We start from the raw sequence: 19,038 nt of genomic DNA on the forward strand, positions 1-19,038 counted from the left end.
TGTAACGTGAATGTTACTTGCCACTTATCAACTTAAGCCTGGATATTGTCCAGCTCTTGCTGCATTTGGACATGGACTACTTCAGTGTCTGAGGAGGACAATGTCTAATTGTCAGCGTCCCCATTTCTGATCTAATGATGGAAGGAAGGTCATTGATGAAGCAGCTGAAGATGTTTGGGCCTAGAACACTACCTTGAGGAACTCCTGCAGTAATGCCCTGGAACTGAAATGATTGACCTCCAACAACCACAACCATCTTCCTTTGTGCTAGGTATTACTTCAACCAGCAGAGAGTTTTCCCCCTGATTCCCATTGACTCCAGTTTTGCTAGGGCTCCTTGATGCCACACTTGGTCAAATGCTGCATTGATGTCAAGGGCAGTCTCTCTCACTTCACCTCTGGAGTTCAGCTTTTTGTCCACGTTTGAACCAAAGCTGTAATGAGGTCAGAAGCTTAGTGACCCTGGCGGAACCAAACTGAGCGCCAGTGAGCAGGTTATTGCTAAGCATGTGTCACTTGATAGCACTGCTGATGACCCCTTCCATCACTTTACTTATGATCAAGAGTAGGATGATGGGGCGGTAATTGGCCAGGTTGGATCTGCCCTGCTTTGTGTATAGAACATATATGGACAATTATCCGCATTTTCGGGTAGATGCCAGTGCTGTAGCTGTACTGGAATAGCATGGCTAGGGGCATGGCAAGTTCTGGAGCACAGGTTTTCAGTACTACTGCTGGAATATTGTCAGAGCCCATGGCCTTTAGACTATCCAAGGCATTCAGCCGTTTCTTGGTATCACATGGAGTGAATCAAATTAGCTGAAGACTGGCATCTGTGATGCTGGGGACCTCCGGAGGAGGCCGAAATGGATCATTCGCTCGACACTACTGGCTGAAGATTGTTGTGAATGCTTAAGCCTTATCTTTTGCACTGATGTGCTGGGCTTCTTCATCATAGAGGATGGGATATTTGTGGAGCTTCCTTCTCCAGTGAGTTGTTTAATTGCCCACCACCATTCACGACTTGATGTGGCAGGACTGCAGAGTCTAGATTTCATCCGTTGGTTGTGGAATCGCTTAGTTCTGTCTATCACTTGCTGCTTATGCAATTTGGCACGCATGTAGTCCTGTGTTGTAGCTTCACCAGGTTGGCGCCTCATTTTTAGGTATGCCTGGTTCTGTTCCTGGCATGCCCTCCTGCACTCTTCATTGTACCAGGGTTGATCCCCTGGCTTGATGGTAATGGTAGAGTAGGGGATATGCCAGGCCATGTGGCTGAGTACAATTCTGCTGCTGCTGATGGCCCACAGCATCTCATGGATGCCCAGTTTTGAGTTGCTAGATCTGTTCGAAATCTATCCCATTTAGCACTGTGGTGGTGCCACACAACACAATAGAGAGTTTCCTCAGTATGAAGATGGGACTTCGTCTCCACAAGCACTGTGCGGTGGTCACTCCTGCCAATACTGTCAGATGCATCTGCAGCAGGCAAGTTGGTGAGGATGAGTTCAAGTATGTTTTTCCCTCTTGGTTCCCTCACCACCTGCTGCAGACCCAGTCTAGCAGCTATGTCCTTTAGGACTCAGCCAGCTCGGTCTGTGGCGGTGCTACCAAGCTAATCATGGTGATGGACATTGAAATCCTCCACCCAAATTACATTCTATGCCCTTGCCACCCTCAGTGCTTCCTCCCAGTGCCAAGAAGAAAGCTCTGGCTGAATACACACGTGCACAGAGTTTTTCTCCTAACAGTTAGAAATAAGTGTTTCAAAATCAGGGAGGGAATAATCCCCACTTTTTAAACATTTAAATCGGCATTGTGTAGGTTTAAAAAATGTCCTACTTTAAAAATGTTAAGGAATTCAGGAACCCCCTGAGCATTTTGTAAACCAACTCAGATATTGTATTTAAGAGGGGCAGAAACAGGAGACATGCTGAAGGTAGTCTAACAATAGATTTATGGTTGGAACCTCTGTATTTTTTCTTTAGCATGTACTGTCATATGCACAGCACTACTCTTAGAGTAACAGTTATAATAAAAAATTAGTTAATTTCAAAATTCCTGTGAATAGAAATTAATAGACCACACCATTACCGTTTGTGGCTGATATAAGCACTATATCCCTCAACTTGGTATTGTTTATTAATCATATCGAATATAAATCTATTTGTATTCACCACTCCTCGTGTACATTTGGCCTCACTATAACGATTTAACTCAATTGTGGTAAGTTTTGTGTTGCACTAACTGTAAGATTTTGGTCTAGGAGTCACAGATTACCTAAAAAGGGAGGGTGGGGTCTTGATGTCATTGGTGATTTTAAAGGAGTTTATTAAGAAGCAATGGTTCAGTCATGATACATGAACTAAATAGGCAGAAAAGATATATGACCAATAACAGATGAGAATGGTTTACTGGTCCAGGATGGTACAAAGGGTTTGGGGAAACAGAGGGATGCCGGTGGCAGCCGTCTCCTCAGAATGGTTTATTGGTCCCCGGATCAGATGAACAGACGATGAAGCTGATGTCTGTAGCTAGAGGTGGCAGTCTCTTCTTGAGCTAGCCAGAGTGCCAGGCTGTAGCCAGCCTGGATCACTTAAAAAAAGCTCTTTCCTGCCTGAAGTCTTCTTGAGCCAATGAAGGTGTTAGGTCGAAGTCAACATTGGTCTACCTCAAGAAACTCTTTTCTGTCCAATGTGATTTTTTTCCCCCTCTTAGAGCCCATATTATTTATGTGATCTTATGTCAATCACTTATTCAATTATCTACTTATCAAGAGACAGATATTCCATCACCAAGAGTGGCTCGGTAGCACCACTACTGACCGAGCTGGCCGAGTCCTAAATTATATAGCTGCTAGACTGGGTCTGCAGCAGATGGTGAGGGAACCAACAAGAGGGAAAAACATACTTGACCTCGTCCTCACCAACCTGCCTTCCACAGATGCATCTGTCCATGACAGTATCGGTGGGAGTGACCACACACAGTCCTGTGGAGACGACGTCCTCCCTTCACATTGGGGATACCCTCCATTGTGTTGGGTGCCACTACCCTCGTGCTAAATGGGATAGATATTCTCTCTAGCATGGATATCTATCTAGCATAGATATTCTATCTATCAAGATAATCTAGCAACTCAATACTGGGCATCCAAGAGGTTCTGTGGGCCATCAGCAGCAGCAGAACTGTACTTGAATACAATCTGTAACCTCATGGCCCATCATATCTCCCACTCCACCGTCCCATCAATTCAGGGGATCAATTCTGGTTCAATGAAGAGTTCAGGAGGGCATGCCAGGAACAACACCAGGCACACCTAAAAATGAGGTGTCAACCTGGTGCAGCTATAACACAGGACTACTTGCATACCAAATTGCATAAGTGTCAAGTAATAGACTGGGCTAAGCGATTCCACAGCCAATGGATCAGATCTAAGCTCTGCAGTCCTGCCACATTCAGTCATGAATGGTGGTGGACAATTAAACAACTTATTGGATGAGGAGGCGCCACAAATATCCCCATCTGCAATGACAGCACATCAATGCAAAAGATAAGGCTGAAGCATTTGCTGCAATCTTCAGCCAGAAGTGCCGAGTGGATGATTCATCTCGGCCTCAACCAGAGATCCCCAGCATCACAGATACCGGTCTTCAGCCAATTCGATTTACTTCACGTGATATCAAGAAATGGCTGAAGGCACTGCATACTGCAAAGGCAATGGGCCCTGACAATATTCCGGCATTAGTACTGAATACTTGTGCTCCAGAGCTTGCCGTGCCCCTAGCCAGGCTGTTCCAGTACAGCTGGCATCTACCTAGCAATGTGGAAAATAGCCCAGGTATGTCCTGTACACAAAAGGCAGGACAAATCCAACCCGACTAATTATCACCCCATCAGTCTACTCTCGATCATCTGTAAAGTAATGGAAAGGGTCATCAACAGTGCTATCAAGCGGCACTTGCTTAGCAATAACCTGCTCACTGACACCCAGTTTGGGTTCCGCCAGGGCCACTCAGTTCCTGACCTCATTACAGCCTTGGTTCAAAGATAGACAAAAGAGCGAACTCCAGAGGTGAGGTGAGAGTGACTGCCCTTGACATCAAGGCAGCATTTGACCGAGTGTGGAATCAAGGAGCCCGAGCAAAATTGGAGTCAATGGGAATCAGGGGGAAAGTTCTTCGCTGGTTGGAGTCATACCTAGCACAAAGGAAGATGGTTGTGGTTGTTGGAGGTCAGTCATCTCAGCTCCAGGACATCACTGCAGGTGTTCCTCAGGGTAGTGTCCTCAGCCCATCTTCAGTTGCTTCATCAATGACCTTCCTTCCATCATAAGGCCAGAAGTGAGGATGTTCACTAATGATTGCACAATGTTCAGCACCATTCACATCTCAGATACTGAAGCAGTCCATGTCCAAATGCAGCAAGAGCTGGACAATATCCAGGCTTGGGCTAACAAGTGGCAAGTAACATTCGCACCACACAAGTGCCAGGCAATGACCATCTCCTACAAGACAGAATCCAACCATCGCCCCTTGATGCTCAATGGCATTACCATCACTGAATCCCCACTGTCAACATCCTGGAGGTTACCATTGATCAGAAACTGAACTGGACTAGCCATATAAATTCTTTGGCTACAAGAGTAGGTCAGCGTCTAGGAATTGTGCGACGAGTAACTCACCTCCTGTCCCCAAAGTATGGCCACCATCTACAAGGCTCAAGTCAGGAGTGTGATGGAATACTCCCCGCTTGCCTGGATGAGTGCAGCTCCCAGAACACTCAAGAAGCTTGACACCGTGCAGGACAAAGCAGACTGCTTGATTGGCACCACATCCACAAACATTCACTCCCACCACCGATGTAGAGTAGCAGCAGTGTGTGTCATCTACAAGAGGCACTGCAGGAATTCAACAAGGCTTCTTCGATAGAACCTTACAAACCCACGGTCACTACCATCTAGAAAGACAAGGGCAGCAGATAGATGGCAACACCACCACCTGGAAGTTCCCCTCCAAGTCACTCACCACCCTGACTTGCACCACATGGACTGCAGTGGTTAAAGAAGGCAGCTCATTACCATCTTCTCAAGGGCAACTAGGGATGAGCAATAAATGCTGACCCAGCCAGCGAAGCCCACATCCCATAGGTATTTCCTCCTATTTCCGTGGAAGCCCTTGAAGTCACCCTGTGGCTCTTCGCTTGCTAGGATAACCTGTTTCACCTTTACTCAAGACAGTTGGTTTACATGTGGGTCATGAGATACTCCCCTTATCAGGTTTTAGGAATGTTTTGTTTCAGATCCTGTCTTAGAGTAATGTCCATGGCACAAATAAAAGGTCTACACTGTCCTGTGGTCAGCTTAGCAGGGTGCTATGGAATTGCTATGTGATGATGTTCCTTCAGAGTGCACAATCTCCTCATAGGAAGCCTATAAAATAAAGGGTCCAATTCTAAACGGGGTGCAGGAGCAGAGGGAGTTGGGTATATATGTGCATAAATCATTGAAGGCAGCAGGACAAGCTGAGAAGGAAGTTACATATACAACACATGTTCAGCCTTAGCTGGAGTATTGCATCCAGTTCTGGGTGCCAGACATTGGGAAGAGTGTGAAGGCATGAAAGAGGGTGCAGAAAAGATTCAGAAGAATGGTTCCAGGGATAAGGACCTTTGTTACATAGTTAGAGTAGAGAAGTTGGGACTTTCTTCTTAAAGAGAAGGTTGATAGGAGATTTGATAGACGTATTCAAAATAATGAGGGGTCTGGACAGATAGGGAAAAACTGTTCCCATTGTTGGAAGGATCGAGAACATAAGGGCATATATTTAAGATAATGGAGAAAGAAGCAATGGTGACATGAAGGCAAGTGATTAGGATCTGGAATGCACTGCCTAGATTGTGGTGTTGGCAGGTTCAATTGAGGCATTCAAGAGGGAATTAGATTATTGTCTAAAAAGGAAGAACGTGCAGAACTACAGGGAGAAGGCGTGGGAGTGGCACTAGGTGAATTGATCATCTGGAGAGCCAGACTGACACACTGGCTGAGTGGCCTCCGCCTGTGCTGTAACCATTCTGTTATTTGTTCTGTTATTCTCATCAAATCTGAGTTCCTTGAGGTGCAGACACTCAGAGCAGATGTGGCTGCAGATTTTTAGTTTCATTTTACAGGATAAGGGCTTTGCTGGTTGGCCCTTATTGGTTGATCTCTTTATTGCAGGAGGCTTTATTAACCAATCACCTACCTGCTTACCTAATTAATACTCTGGATCTCAATTCTTGGGCCGTGCTATCTTTCTCTTTCTCTCGCACTGCTCCTTGTTTTTTAAAACACCAGAATAACACCTCTTCCCTCACAGCAACAACATCCCTTGTTCATCAAATTCCTAAGTTAAGTACGCTGTAGAAGCTGCATTCCATTGAGCTGGCTTCCATGTTACTTTATGCATTAGCAAAAGTCTCCTGTATTAATACTAGCAATAATTTCAAAGCTCTGAGTCAGCCCCTGCTAACAGGTAACCAGTTCTAACTTGTCATCTAACTGCAGCTACCATGAGCAGGTAGCTTGCTTTCTGTTAACATTGTGACAAACTACAAATTAACGTTAAAGTTAAGTTAAATGCTAGATGCAAAACTTGATTAGATTTTAGAAAGAGATCAACCCTTAAAGCACTTCAAATTTCCAAGTTAAGTACATTGCAAAAACTGTCCTCCGTCAAGCTAGCCTCCATGCTACTTAATTGACATATCTGCTTCATCACTAAGACTGTCTACTTTCAGTTTTTTTACACCTTCACCCTGCTTCAGCATATCAGTTAATGAAACCATCATCCATGCCTTTGTTACCTCTGCACTTGACTATTCCACCCACTCCTGGCCAGCATCCCATCTTCCACCCTTCATAAACATGTGCTCATCCAAAACTCGGCGGCTCATATCCTAACTCCCGCTCACCCATCACCTCTTGAGCTTGCTGACCTACATTGGCTCCCGGTTAAGCAAACAATGATTTTAAAATTCTCATCCTTGTTTTCAATTCCTTTCATGGCTTCACTCCTTCCTACCTCTGTAACCTCCCCAACCCTACAACTCTCTGAGGTACTATGCACCTCCAGTTTTGGTCTCTTGAGGATCCCTCATTTTAATCACTGCACCATTGGTAACCTTCAGCTGTCGAAGACCTAAATTTGCAATTCCCCTGCTAAATTTCTCCTACTTTCTATTTCTCTTTCCTCCTCTAAGATGGCCCTCAAAACCTTCCTGTGACTAAACTTTTGATCATTTCTACTAATATATCCTTATGTGACTTGATGACAGATTTTGTTTGATGATGCTCCTGTAAAGTGCCTTACTTTGTTTTACTAAGTTAAAGGCTCTATATAAATGTAAGTTGTTGATGTTGTTTTACTCATGGAGGAGGTGCAGCATTATAACCCTGCCTTGGACAGTCTTATATTTTTTTTATTTGTTCATGGGATGTGGGCTTTTTTGGCAAGGCCAGCATTTATTGCCTATCTCTAATTTCACTCTCCAAATCAGGCCTGGAGCTAACTGCTGAAGGCCTTGATCTAAGTCAAGGCCTTAAGTGGGAGTCTTGAAGGAAACTTTGTTCCATTCTGGTCCATTTCAGTTTCCTTGCTGCATCTTTTCATCCTGAAAATGGCATCCTAGCTGCAGCACTGTCAGGATTTTGTGCTCTTTGCAGTGCAGTTTTTCTCTTGGCAGTAGGAATCCCAGCAGAAAGATGTCATACATGTGAAGTTATCTTGACTCAGAAAAATGGGGTGGGGGAAGGTGTGGGAGAGTTGGGGTCGCAAGTCCAGTTCCACTGAAACTTTGGAGAATTCTGATGTTGATGTCCTGAGGTACTGTTAATAAGAACTATGAGAAAAATGAGTTCCTTGACAATCAGACAGACACAGGTTTGTGACTGAATATTAACTGCAATTCCTGTGGAATTTCAATTATAATGTAGGGAAATTATATCTTCTGAAAGTTTCTGTAATCACAACATTATGCAGTCACCAGAAAATTTGAATATGAATCCTCATATGAAGAATGAAGTCCATTTTTATCTAAATCCTATACCGGGCATTTTATAAAAGAATATTCCTTAGTATTGTCATTTCATTCCTTTGATAATTAAACAGGCAAAAGCAGGAGTCATTGTGTAAATCAAGCACTAAACCTCCTCAATTACAAAAATAGACTTTGTACTCATCTTCGAGTGCAATCTCTACAGTGTAGTGGGCTAGATTAAATAATACAGTCAGGAATCCAGTGGAGTATGCCAGATTCTGCTGCTTCAAGAATTGGGGCTGATATATTATTTACAGTCTTAATAAAGCAATCATGCCAAAGCCCGAATTCAATGAGGTGCAACTCTCTACAAAAGAACTTGTGTGTGGATTATGATCTAAGATTAATTTTTATGATGTCAATAAGTGTGTGAAGATTAGATTGTTGTTTAGCCACTTTTTGTGGAACGATTTGAATGACCTTGGTTACCTGCACTATCTTAAGAGTTTATTTTGAATATATCTTCTGACCCCTTCCAAACGATCCAGCACTTAAATCTTAATGCTATCTGAGTACCTACAAGTTTAAATTATATGTCTGCTGGTAAGGAACTAATCACCTTTTTAGAAAGTTACCTTCTAGAATCTATTCAAATTGTGTGTATTATCCAAAGCAAGTTATTGATTTCCTAAAATATTTCAGTTTTTGAATTGCTCCTCTCTAACAGGCCGAGTCTGAATTACAGAGGGTCACAATGGATACCACTCGAATTTCACGACAGCTGGAAGAAACCATTGATGACTTTCAAGAAGAAAAAATTAAGGATATTAAGGTAAATGTAGCATATAAAAATATTTGCTTATCCTGAACAAATGATAAGGATTTAGATAATATCCTAACAGGATAATCTTGGGACATTGGGTGGTATTTTATCTGCCAAAGGGGAACAGGTTCAGGTCTGTTCAGTGGGTTAATACCCTGAAAAATGATGGTGCGGGGAACTTGACACATTTCCACTCTCTTCTGCATTCAAGGGTGCATTCAGAAGAGAGCAAGAAACCATCTTGATAGGTGTGATAGTTAAATATGTTAAATTTCAGTTGAGTGACAATATAACTTTGTATTCTGGCTTTAACAGCATGGATTTCCTGAACTGTGTGGATCTCGCCAGGGTGCACCAGGCACGAGCACAGTGGGAAGTCATTGACCAATGAAACTGACATGGTCATAAGTGTTTAGAGAAACAGAACAACCACTGCCAAGTTTATGGGAAAGGCTTATTGTCTCCGCACTTGTTTTGAGAGCATGATTTCCCAGAGTTACTCAACAGGAACAACTTTTTAGAAATCATTTGATTTACCTTAGACCTTACTTAACTTGCTGTAAACTTATCTGCTCTCAGCTTTTGGTTTCAGAATGGAAACAGTTTTTGCAACAATTATGTTGACCTGCAAAGGGAGGAGCAGGAGCACCATAAGTGGCTTTGTTCTCTGTAGCCTCATTCTTGCCCAGAGGGCAGAAGGGAAGGACATAGACTGCAGATTGTAGAAAGTGATACATCCTGTCTGAGGGACTATGACAGAAAATCAGCTTTCTTAACATGACTGAGCAACAGTGTCTTAGGAGGCTCAGAGCCTTGGGTAGCTCGCTGCTGTCATTTACAGCCACTTGGAACAAGACTTTATTGCAAGATGGTCAGGTGGTCATGCACTGACAGTGGCCATCGAGGTTACCAATAACCTTGAATTTTTCACTTCCAACTCCATTCAAGCATCAGCTAAGGACATCTATAGGATCTTACAATCTGCAGCCCAGAAGTTTGACTTACAATTTACAGGAGATTTGAAAACAGCACGAGAGGAGAGTCAGTCGGGAGATTGAAAACAGCACGAGAGGAGAGTCAGTCGGGAGATTGAAAACAGCACGAGAGGAGAGTCAATCGGGAGATTGAAAACAGCGTGAGAGGAGAGGTGATTGGGAGATTGAAAACAGCGCGAGAGGAGAGTCAGTCGGGAGATTGAAAACAGCGCGAGAGGAGAGGTGATTGGGAGATTGAAAATATAAGGAGGGGAAGCTGAAGAGCGGCCCAGTGTGGCAGCGGCCCAGTGTGGCAGCGGCCCAGTGTGGCAGCGGCCCAGTGTGGCAGCGGCCCAGTGTGGCAGCGGAGCTTTGAGGCTTTGGCTCAAGAGGCTGAGGACGAGCTTGCTCCCAGTGAGGTAAGACTGGGTAAGTTCCTTTAATTAAATTAGGAGTAGGTAATGGAGGCAGCAGTTAGGGCAGTCGAGTGCTCCGAATGCAGCATGTGGGAAGTCTGGGACAGCACAATTGTCCCTGATGACTACACCTGCAAAAGATGCATCCAGATACAGCTCCTGATAAACTGAGTTAGGGAACTGGAGCTGGAGCTGGATGAACTTCGGATCATACAGGAGGCAGAGGCAGTAATAGACAGGAATTTCAGGGAGACAGTCACCCCTAAAAGTCAGGAGGCAGGTAGCTGGGTGACTGTCAGGAGAGGGAAGGGGAATAGACAGAAAGAGCAGAGCACCCCTGTGGCCGTTCCCATCAACAATAGGTATACAGTTTTGGATACTGTTGGTGGGGACGACCTACCAGGGACAAGTTGGAGTGGTCGCGTCTCTGGCACCGAGACTGGACCCTCAGCTCAGAAAGGAAGGAGGGAAAAGAGGAGAGCAGTAGTGATAGGGGATTCGATAGTTAGGGGGACAGATAAGAGGTTCTGTGGGAGAGATCGAGAATCCCGGATGGTCTGTTGCCTCCCTGGTGCCAGGGTCCGCGATATCTCGGATCGAGTTCTCAGTATTCTCAGGAGGGAGGGTGAGCAGCCAGATGTCGTGGTCCATGTAGGGACCAATGACGTGGATAGGAAGGAGGAGGAGGTCCTGCAAAGAGAGTTTAGGGAGTTAGGTGCAAAGTTGAAGGACAGGACCTCCAGGGTTGCGATCTCAGGAGTGCTACCCGTGGCACATGCTAGTGAGGCTAGAAATAGGAAGATAATGCAGCTAAATATGTGGCTAAGGAGATGGTGCAGGAGGGAGGGCTTCATGTTTCTGGACAATTGGGCTCTGTTCCAGGGAAGGTGGGACCTGTTCCGACGGGACGGTTTGCACCTGAACTGGAGGGGGACTAACATCCTTGCGGGTAGGTTTGCATGCTGCTCTGGGGGGTTTAAACTAGATTTGCAGGGGGAGGGGAACCAGAGTGTTAGAGCAGATAGTGAGGTGGAGGAGGATAAAGGTCAAGCGAGGAATGCATGTATAGACAGAAATCAAAGGTTTGTACGTGATAGAAATGTTCCCAGGTGCATCTATTTCAATGCAAGTATAGTCGGAAAGGCAGATGAGCTTAGAGCGTTGATTGGCACGTGGGATTACGACATTATTGCTATTAGTGAGACTTGGTTGCAGGAGGGGCAGGACTGACAGCTCAATGTTCTGGGGTTCCGTTGTTTCAGAGGGGGAGGGATGAAAGGGGGAGGAGTGCCATTACTAGTCAGGGAAAATATCACAGCTGTGCATAGACAGGACAGCCCAGAGGGCTCATCTATAGAGGCCATATGGGTGGAGCTGAGGAACGGGAAAGGTGTGACCACACTAATAGGGTTGTATTATAGACCGCCCAATAGTCAAAGAGAATTGGAGGAGCAAATCTGTAGAGAGATAGCAGACCGATGTAAGAAACAGAAAGTTGTGATAGTAGGAGATTTTAACTTTCCACATATTGACTGGGACTCCCATACTGTAAAAGGGCTGGATGGCTTGGAGTTTGTCAAATGTGTTCAGGAAAGTTTTCTAAATCAATATATAGAGGTACCAACGAGAGAGGATGCAATACTTGATCTCCTATTAGGGAACCAGACCGGTCAGGTGACAGAAGTGTGTGTAGGCGAACATTTTGGGTCCAGTGACCACAATGTCATTAGCTTTAAGTTAATTATGGATAAGGATAGGTCTGGTCCTCGAGTTGAGATTCTAAATTGGAGAAAGGCCAATTTTGTGGAAATGAGAAAGGATCTAGGAAGAGTGGATTGGGATAAGTTGTTTTCTGGCAAGGATGTGTTCAGTAAGTGGAAGGCAGTCAAAGGTGAAATTTTGAGAGTGCAGAGTTTGCATGTTCCTGTCAGGATTAAAGGCAAAGTTAACAGGCATAGGGAACCTTGGTTTTCAAGGGATATTGGCGATCTGGTTAAGAAGAAGAGAGAGGTGTATAGCAGGTATAGGCAACAAGGAGCAAATGAGGTACTTGTAGAGTATAGAAAATGTAAGAAAATACTAAAGAAGGAAATCAGGAAGGCAAAAAGAAGACATGAGGTTGCTTTGGCAGATAATGTGAAGGTAAACCCGAAGGGTTTCTACAAGTATATTAAGAGTAAAAGGATAGTAAGGGACACAATTGGTCCCCTTGAAGATCAGAGTGGTCGTCTATGTGTGGAGCCTCATGAGATGGGGGAGATCTTAAACAGTTTTTTTGCATCAGTATTTACTCAGGAAACTGGCATAGTGTATAAGGAAGGAAGGAAGGGAAACAAGCAGTAGTGTCATGGAACATATAGAGATTAAAAAGGAGGAGGTGCTTGCTGCCTTACAGCGAATAAAGGTAGATAAATCCCCCGGGCCTGACATGATATTCCCTCAAACCTTGAGGGAGACTAGTGTAGAAATTGCAGGGGCCCTGGCAGAAATATTTAAAATGTCTTTAGCCACGGGTGAGGTGCCGGAGGATTGAAGGGTAGCTCATGTTGTTCCGTTGTTTAAAAAAGGCTCCAAAAGTAAACCAGATAATTACAGGCCAGTGAGTCTGACGTTCAGTAGTAGATAAATTATTGGAAGGTGTTCTGAGAGATCGGATATACAATTATTTGGACAGCCAAGGGCTGATTAAGGATAGTCAGCATGGCTTTGTGCGTGGTAGGTCGTGTTTAACGAACCTTGTAGAGTTTTTCGAGGAGGTTACCAAGAAAGTAGATGAAGGAAAGGCTGTGGATGTTGTCTACATGGACTTTAGTAAGGCCTTTGACAAGGTCCCTCATGGGAGGTTAGTTCAGAAGGTTCAGACCCTTGGTATCCATGGAGAGGTTGTAAGCTGGATTCGAAATTGGCTGTGTGGGAGAAAACAGAGAATGGTAGTGGATGATTGCTTCTCAGACTGGAGGCCTGTGACTAGTGGTGTGCCTCAGGGATCTGTGCTTGGACCATTGTTGTTTGTTGTCTATATCAATGATCTGGATGATAATGTGGTAAATTGGATCAGCAAGTTTGCTAATGACACTAAGATTGGAGGTGTTGTGGACAGCGGGGAAGGCTTTCAAAGCTTGCAGAGAAATCTGGAACAACTGGAAAAATGGGCCAGAAAATGGCAGATGGAATTTAATGCAGAAAAGTGTGAGGTGTTGCATTTTGGAAGGACAAACCAAGGTAGGACATACACAGTAAATGGTAGGGCACCGAGGAGTGCGGAGGAACAAAGGGATCTGGGAGTTCAGATACATAATTCCCTGAAAATGGTGTCACAGGTAGACAGGGTTATAAAGAAAGCTTTTGGCATACTGGCCTTCATAAATCAAAGTATTGAGTATAGGAGTTGGGATGTTATGGTGAGGTTGTATAAGTCATTGGTGAGGCCAACTTTGGAGTATTGTGTGCAGTTCTGTTCGCCTAACTACAGGAAGGATATCAGTAAGATTGAAAGAGTGCAGGGAAGATTTACTAGGATGTTGCCGGGTCTTCAGGAGTTGAGTTACAGGGAAAGATTAAACAGGTTAAGACTTTATTCCTTGGAGCGTAGAAGAATGAGGGGAGATTTGATAGAAGTTTGCAAAATTATGAGGGGTATAGACAGAGTAAATGCGAGTAGGCTCTTTCCACTTAGATTAGGAGAGATTAACACGAGAGGACATGGCTTTCGGGTGAAAGGGGAAAGGTTTAGGGGGAACATTAGGGGGAATTTCTTCACTCAGAGAGTGGTGGGGGTGTGGAACGAGCTGCCATCTGATGTGGTAAATGCGGGCTCACTCTTAAGTTTTAAGAATAAATTGGATAGATACATCGATGGGAGAGGTCTGGAGGGTTATGGACTGGGTGCAGGTCAATGGGACTAGTGGAATAATATTTCGGCACAGGCTAGAAGGGCCGAATGGCCTGTTTTTCTGTGCTGTAGTATTCTATGGTTCTATGCCATGTAAGCCAAGGCTGTCCAATATGGCACGAATGAGACCAGCCATATGGAGAGAGCACTTGCCTTTGCTGCAGTGGCTGCATTTCCACAGGATCAGGGAATCATTGACTGTGCACATGTGGCAATTGTGCAGTGTTCACCAACCGGAAGGGATTCTATTCCTTCAATATGCTGATTATTTGACCTCATAGGTTTATTATGCATGTGTATGCAAGATTTCCTGGAAGCTGTCATGACTCCTGCATCCTGTGCCAGTCAAGTCTACCACAGGTGTTTACATCCCCAAGCAGATTGAGAGGGTGGCTCCTTGGAGACGAGGACCACCTTCTGAAGACCTGGCAGGAAACCAGCCAATGATGTCAAGGAGAGATACAATGAGCCAAATCATCACAAAGGTGATCATTGAACATGCTGAAATTAGGTTCGGATGCCTTGAGAGATCTGGGGCGGCCTTTCAATATGCACCAGCAAGAGTCTCCAGAATGGTGGTAGAATACAACATGGCGTTGCCGAGAGGAATGGATCTCCAGGAGGAGGATGCTGCAGAACACTCATCTTTCAATAAGGATGAAGAGAAGCTGGAGGAAGAAGAGCATAATGTGGCCAGGGCAGTTGCAGCTGCAAATCTGGCTGTCAGAGAAGTCCACTTCTCATAAAGATAGAATTCCGATAAACACATAAACTTGAAACCAATTCTGAGGAAGCATCGTATTCGACTCATGACAATTACTCTGTTTCTCTCTCCACAGATGCTGCCGGACCTGAGTTTTTTCGGCAATAAAAAGAAAATAGTGTTAAGTCAACAGTGTTTTTAGTGATTAGTTACAGTAAAAGTTTCAAAACGTGAAATTTTGTCATGTCATTCTTTCAACTAATAACTGGAGGTTCGAATCCCTTTAAAAGTTATCAGTCTCAATGGAGATCGTAACAAACTGTTGCTTGCATTATTCACACAGGTCTCTGTTTCTCTGTAGAAGTCACTGCACTGAAATGGCTCTTTACAGTATGCTGCAGTGCAAAGTCTGAAGAAGTACAAGTGTAATGTACGGCTGGTGTAGTTCATTTGCTGCTGAGAGCAAGGTTCGGCCCGTAATCTCATAGGATGGTTACAATACAGAAGGAGGCCATTCAGCCCATGGTGCCCATGACAGCTCTTCGCGAAAGCAACTCAGCTAGTCCCAATCTCCTGCCTTTTACCCCTGAACCTGCAAATCTTTTCTCTTCAGATAATTATCCAATTTCCTTTTGAAATCCATCACTGAATCTGCTTCCACCACATTTTCAGCTAGTGCATTCCAGAACTGAATCACTTGCTGTGTAAAACATTTTCCTCATATCGTTTCTGGTTCTTTTTCCAATCACTTTAAATTGTTGTCCTCTGGTTCTCAGCCCTTCCACCAATGGGAACGTTTTCTCCCTATCTACTCTGCCCAGACCCTTCATGACTTTGTACACCTCAATCAAATCTCCTTTCAACCTTCTCATTTCTAAGGGGAAACATCCCAGCTGCTCCAGTCTATCGACACAACTGAAGTCCCTCATTCCTGAACTCATTTCTCACAAATCTTTTCTCCAATACCTTCACATCTTTCCTATAGTGTGGTGCCCAGAATTGGACACAGTCTGACCAGACTATAATTTGGGCTCTGAACCAAGAAATAGTTTTATTTACAGAAGATGGCTGATTGGACAGTATATGGTGTAAAATATGAATCCTGCATTTCTTGGCCCTTAATACACAAAATAAAGAAGATGTCACACTAACCATGCTCTCTAAATCATAAATTCACTTCTTCCGCTATGAATAGGCCACTGCATTGTCATAGCTATGGCAGTAAAAGCAAGTCCTGATAAATGTCAGAAACAAATAAAATTCATGAGGAACTAGCCATTTTCAAAGTGGCTGAATTGCTTTCCTGGAAGAGAATTTTGAAAGTGCTCCTCCGTGTTGTAGCGCTAAGTCAATTCTGGACCCATTTGACACCAGCCATAAAAGGGCGACACAGTTTCTTTCAGGGCCTACAAATATCCTGCACTCTTGAATTCAAGTGACCTTTCTTCAGATGCAGTCTTAAGACAAATGTGCAATTATAAAAACACCTATTTTTGATTTGTATGTTATACTTTTTCCACTGCATCCCAATATTTTGTCTGCTGTCTTTAAACCTGGAACTTTGAGGTGACGATGATAGTGACTAAATATTCTGAGATCTTTGCACTGATCAATTCAGTCAGAGGATTAACTGGTCATTTATTCAATTGTAGCTTGTTGGTTTCAGGTGTGCTTGGAGCTGTTATACTGGCTGTTTTTACTTAAATGTTATTTTTGCTTAATTCTGCTCTAAAACATCTGTGACAAATTTTCAAAATCTCACCTTTAACTTAAAACTGCTGACAGTTTTGACTTGTATTGCATCCCTTAAAGGTGGATCATTAATTTTATATCTCCAGAATTATTGAAAATTTTGTCCATAGGATTAAGTGTTTTTATAAGTGAAGTAAATAATTTCTAACCATGTTAGGAGTCAAATAATGTATATCCTTATTAGTTGACTAATGAACAATTGCTGGGTAAAGTCATTTCACCAGAACTTTGCTCATCTTATGAGCCAATACCAAAGAGTTGCCTTGTGACCATAATTACAAAACAGTTTTGTTTTATTAGTTCATGGGATGTGAGCATCGTTGGCTAAGCCAGCATTTATTACCCATCCCTAATTGCCCTTGTTCAGAGGGCATTTTTAAGAGTCAACCTGTGGGTCTGTAGGCCAGACCAGGTGAGGGCAGCAGATTTCCTTCCCTAAAGGACATTAGTGAACCAGATGGGTTTTAATGACAATTGACAATGGATACATATATCATTAGATTTTTAATTCCAGATATTTTATTGATTATTTGTTATCCCACCATGGCAGATATTCGAACCTGGGTCCCCAGAGTATTACCCTGGCTCTCTGGATTACCAGTCCATTAACAATACTACTACGCCACCACCTCCCCTGTCAAGCAATTTCTCCCTTATTTAGACTTATCTAAATAAATTTGTGTATTCGGCCTTAAGCACAACTCTTTTGCTTTGGTGCCATTATTGCAATTTAATGTGAAGAATAAACAGATGGTTTTGATTTTGGCTTAATGTGAAGTAATGTTTATTACCTCAATACTTCGATGCAGTTCTTATTGATCTATTCGGAATTAAATCAGTTTGTTCAGTTGAGCAAGAGATAAATGAATGAAATGATTAATGTGATGAGGTCTTGGAAGGATTTAGTTTCTCCTTTATATTGGAAGACATTTAGTGAGTGTTCATTTTTACACTATTCTTCAGAGTATTTTTGGCTGCAGAATTGCTAATATTAAAGCTACTGTTTGCTGTTGATTCCTTTTTCAACTTCCAGCATTTTGTAGAAAAATAGTTCAAGTCAGGCTGATTTTACAGACTTGATCTGAAATAGGAAAAATGTTGGACAGTTTCAAACCCAAATTGTTGGGGAAAGGTTTGTTTGCTGGCTCTACTCAAACTTGTGTTGATTCCCTGGGGTGAGGCAGCTCTATGGGCTAATATCTGTGTGGGTTTCCCCATTGATATTGAAGAACAGTGCATTGGCCATGCAGGTAGCTGTCCACCACACTGTCTGTCCCTGAAGAATCATGTAATCTGTGTGGTGCCTACTGAGTTAATTTTTCTCCTGTATCTTTGCATGGAAAATGGGAGTGAATTTAATTCAGGTTTCACTATATATGAATAAATTGTGCATTCCACAGCTGTAAGAAAATAGAAATGTATCATATGTTGTTCAAGGCCACACACATTGTACAAATGTTATAATTGGGAATGAAACTCACCATGTGAGAACATTGTTTAATTTAAATTTAGCCTTGTCAGCCATGTACATTGAATGTTTTCCAGATGCATGCCACCATTTAAAAATATTTTTTATCAATTATTATCTTATTAATTATGTATAATATCATTGCATATTTTATGGGACAACTTGATTTGGATTAAATTTAATTTTATAACACGGATATTTTAACAAATAGCAAAAATATTTTGATGCATCAGACTGTGCTTTCCATTGGTGAATTAGTACCTCAAGTTCTTTTTGATTTACTTAAAATAGAAGATTTTTGGAGACTTCATCACAATTGAAATGGCATTCCACGCAAAAGCTTTAGAAGTATATAGCAATGCATATCAGCATATACAGAATATTGATGAAGAGGCAGATATGGAGGTAAGCTATATTTTTTGAGGTTTTTGAGGCTATAGCCAGACAATGTCCATCACATGATTTTAATTTTAAAAATATTACTGTTTTGTAGTACTGTCTTCTGGCTTCTTGTTCAGAAACAACATAAATTGGGTATTGAACTATGCCAAGCTCAATTACACAGTAGCAATAACTCAGTATTAACCTGACATTATGTGACCAATATTAAATGGCTGAGCTGTATCACGCCACTGTAAGCTCAGAAAAGTATTGACACTTTTATAATGGCTTTCCCCATAGACAAAGTCTTACTTAAGTGTTTTCAATGAATTTTCGGGTGGAATTTTGTGACCCACTGTGTTTTTAATATATAATAGACTACTTTACATCTTTAACTTTTAGTGTATTTTAAAACTTATTTTAAGCATTGAAATAATTTGAGAAAATATACCCATTTTTTACTTGCTTCTGGTCACTGATCACTCATTTTGGTGCAGGTGCCCAAGTCTTAGAGTATATGTGCATAATTAAAAATTAAAAAGGTTGTTAGCCTTTGCATTCTCTTCCTTAGAGCAGTGGAGGCTGAGTCATCCAATTGCCTTTAAAGTCAAGGCTG

At 42.8% G+C, this 19,038-nt stretch overlaps 2 protein-coding genes across 2 annotated transcripts in view; one reads left to right on the forward strand and one right to left on the reverse strand.

Annotated features, from left to right (window-relative positions):
- The window catches only part of LOC144679867 (RNA-binding protein 12-like), a 215,431-nt gene that overhangs the window by 129,095 nt on the left and 67,298 nt on the right, over positions 1 to 19,038 (reverse strand). The window lies entirely within an intron of this gene.
- The window catches only part of cibar1 (CBY1 interacting BAR domain containing 1), a 78,931-nt gene that overhangs the window by 26,973 nt on the left and 32,920 nt on the right, over positions 1 to 19,038 (forward strand). Inside the window, exons 5-7 of the mRNA XM_078540751.1 lie at positions 7,911 to 7,916; positions 8,741 to 8,845; positions 18,333 to 18,446. Of these exons, the coding sequence (XP_078396877.1) occupies positions 7,911 to 7,916; positions 8,741 to 8,845; positions 18,333 to 18,446 (225 nt within the window). The remainder of the gene's footprint in view (positions 1 to 7,910; positions 7,917 to 8,740; positions 8,846 to 18,332; positions 18,447 to 19,038) is intronic.

This window comes from Cetorhinus maximus, chromosome 4, assembly GCF_964194155.1.
Source record: "Cetorhinus maximus chromosome 4, sCetMax3.hap1.1, whole genome shotgun sequence".
NCBI classification, from domain to species: domain Eukaryota; kingdom Metazoa; phylum Chordata; class Chondrichthyes; order Lamniformes; family Cetorhinidae; genus Cetorhinus; species Cetorhinus maximus.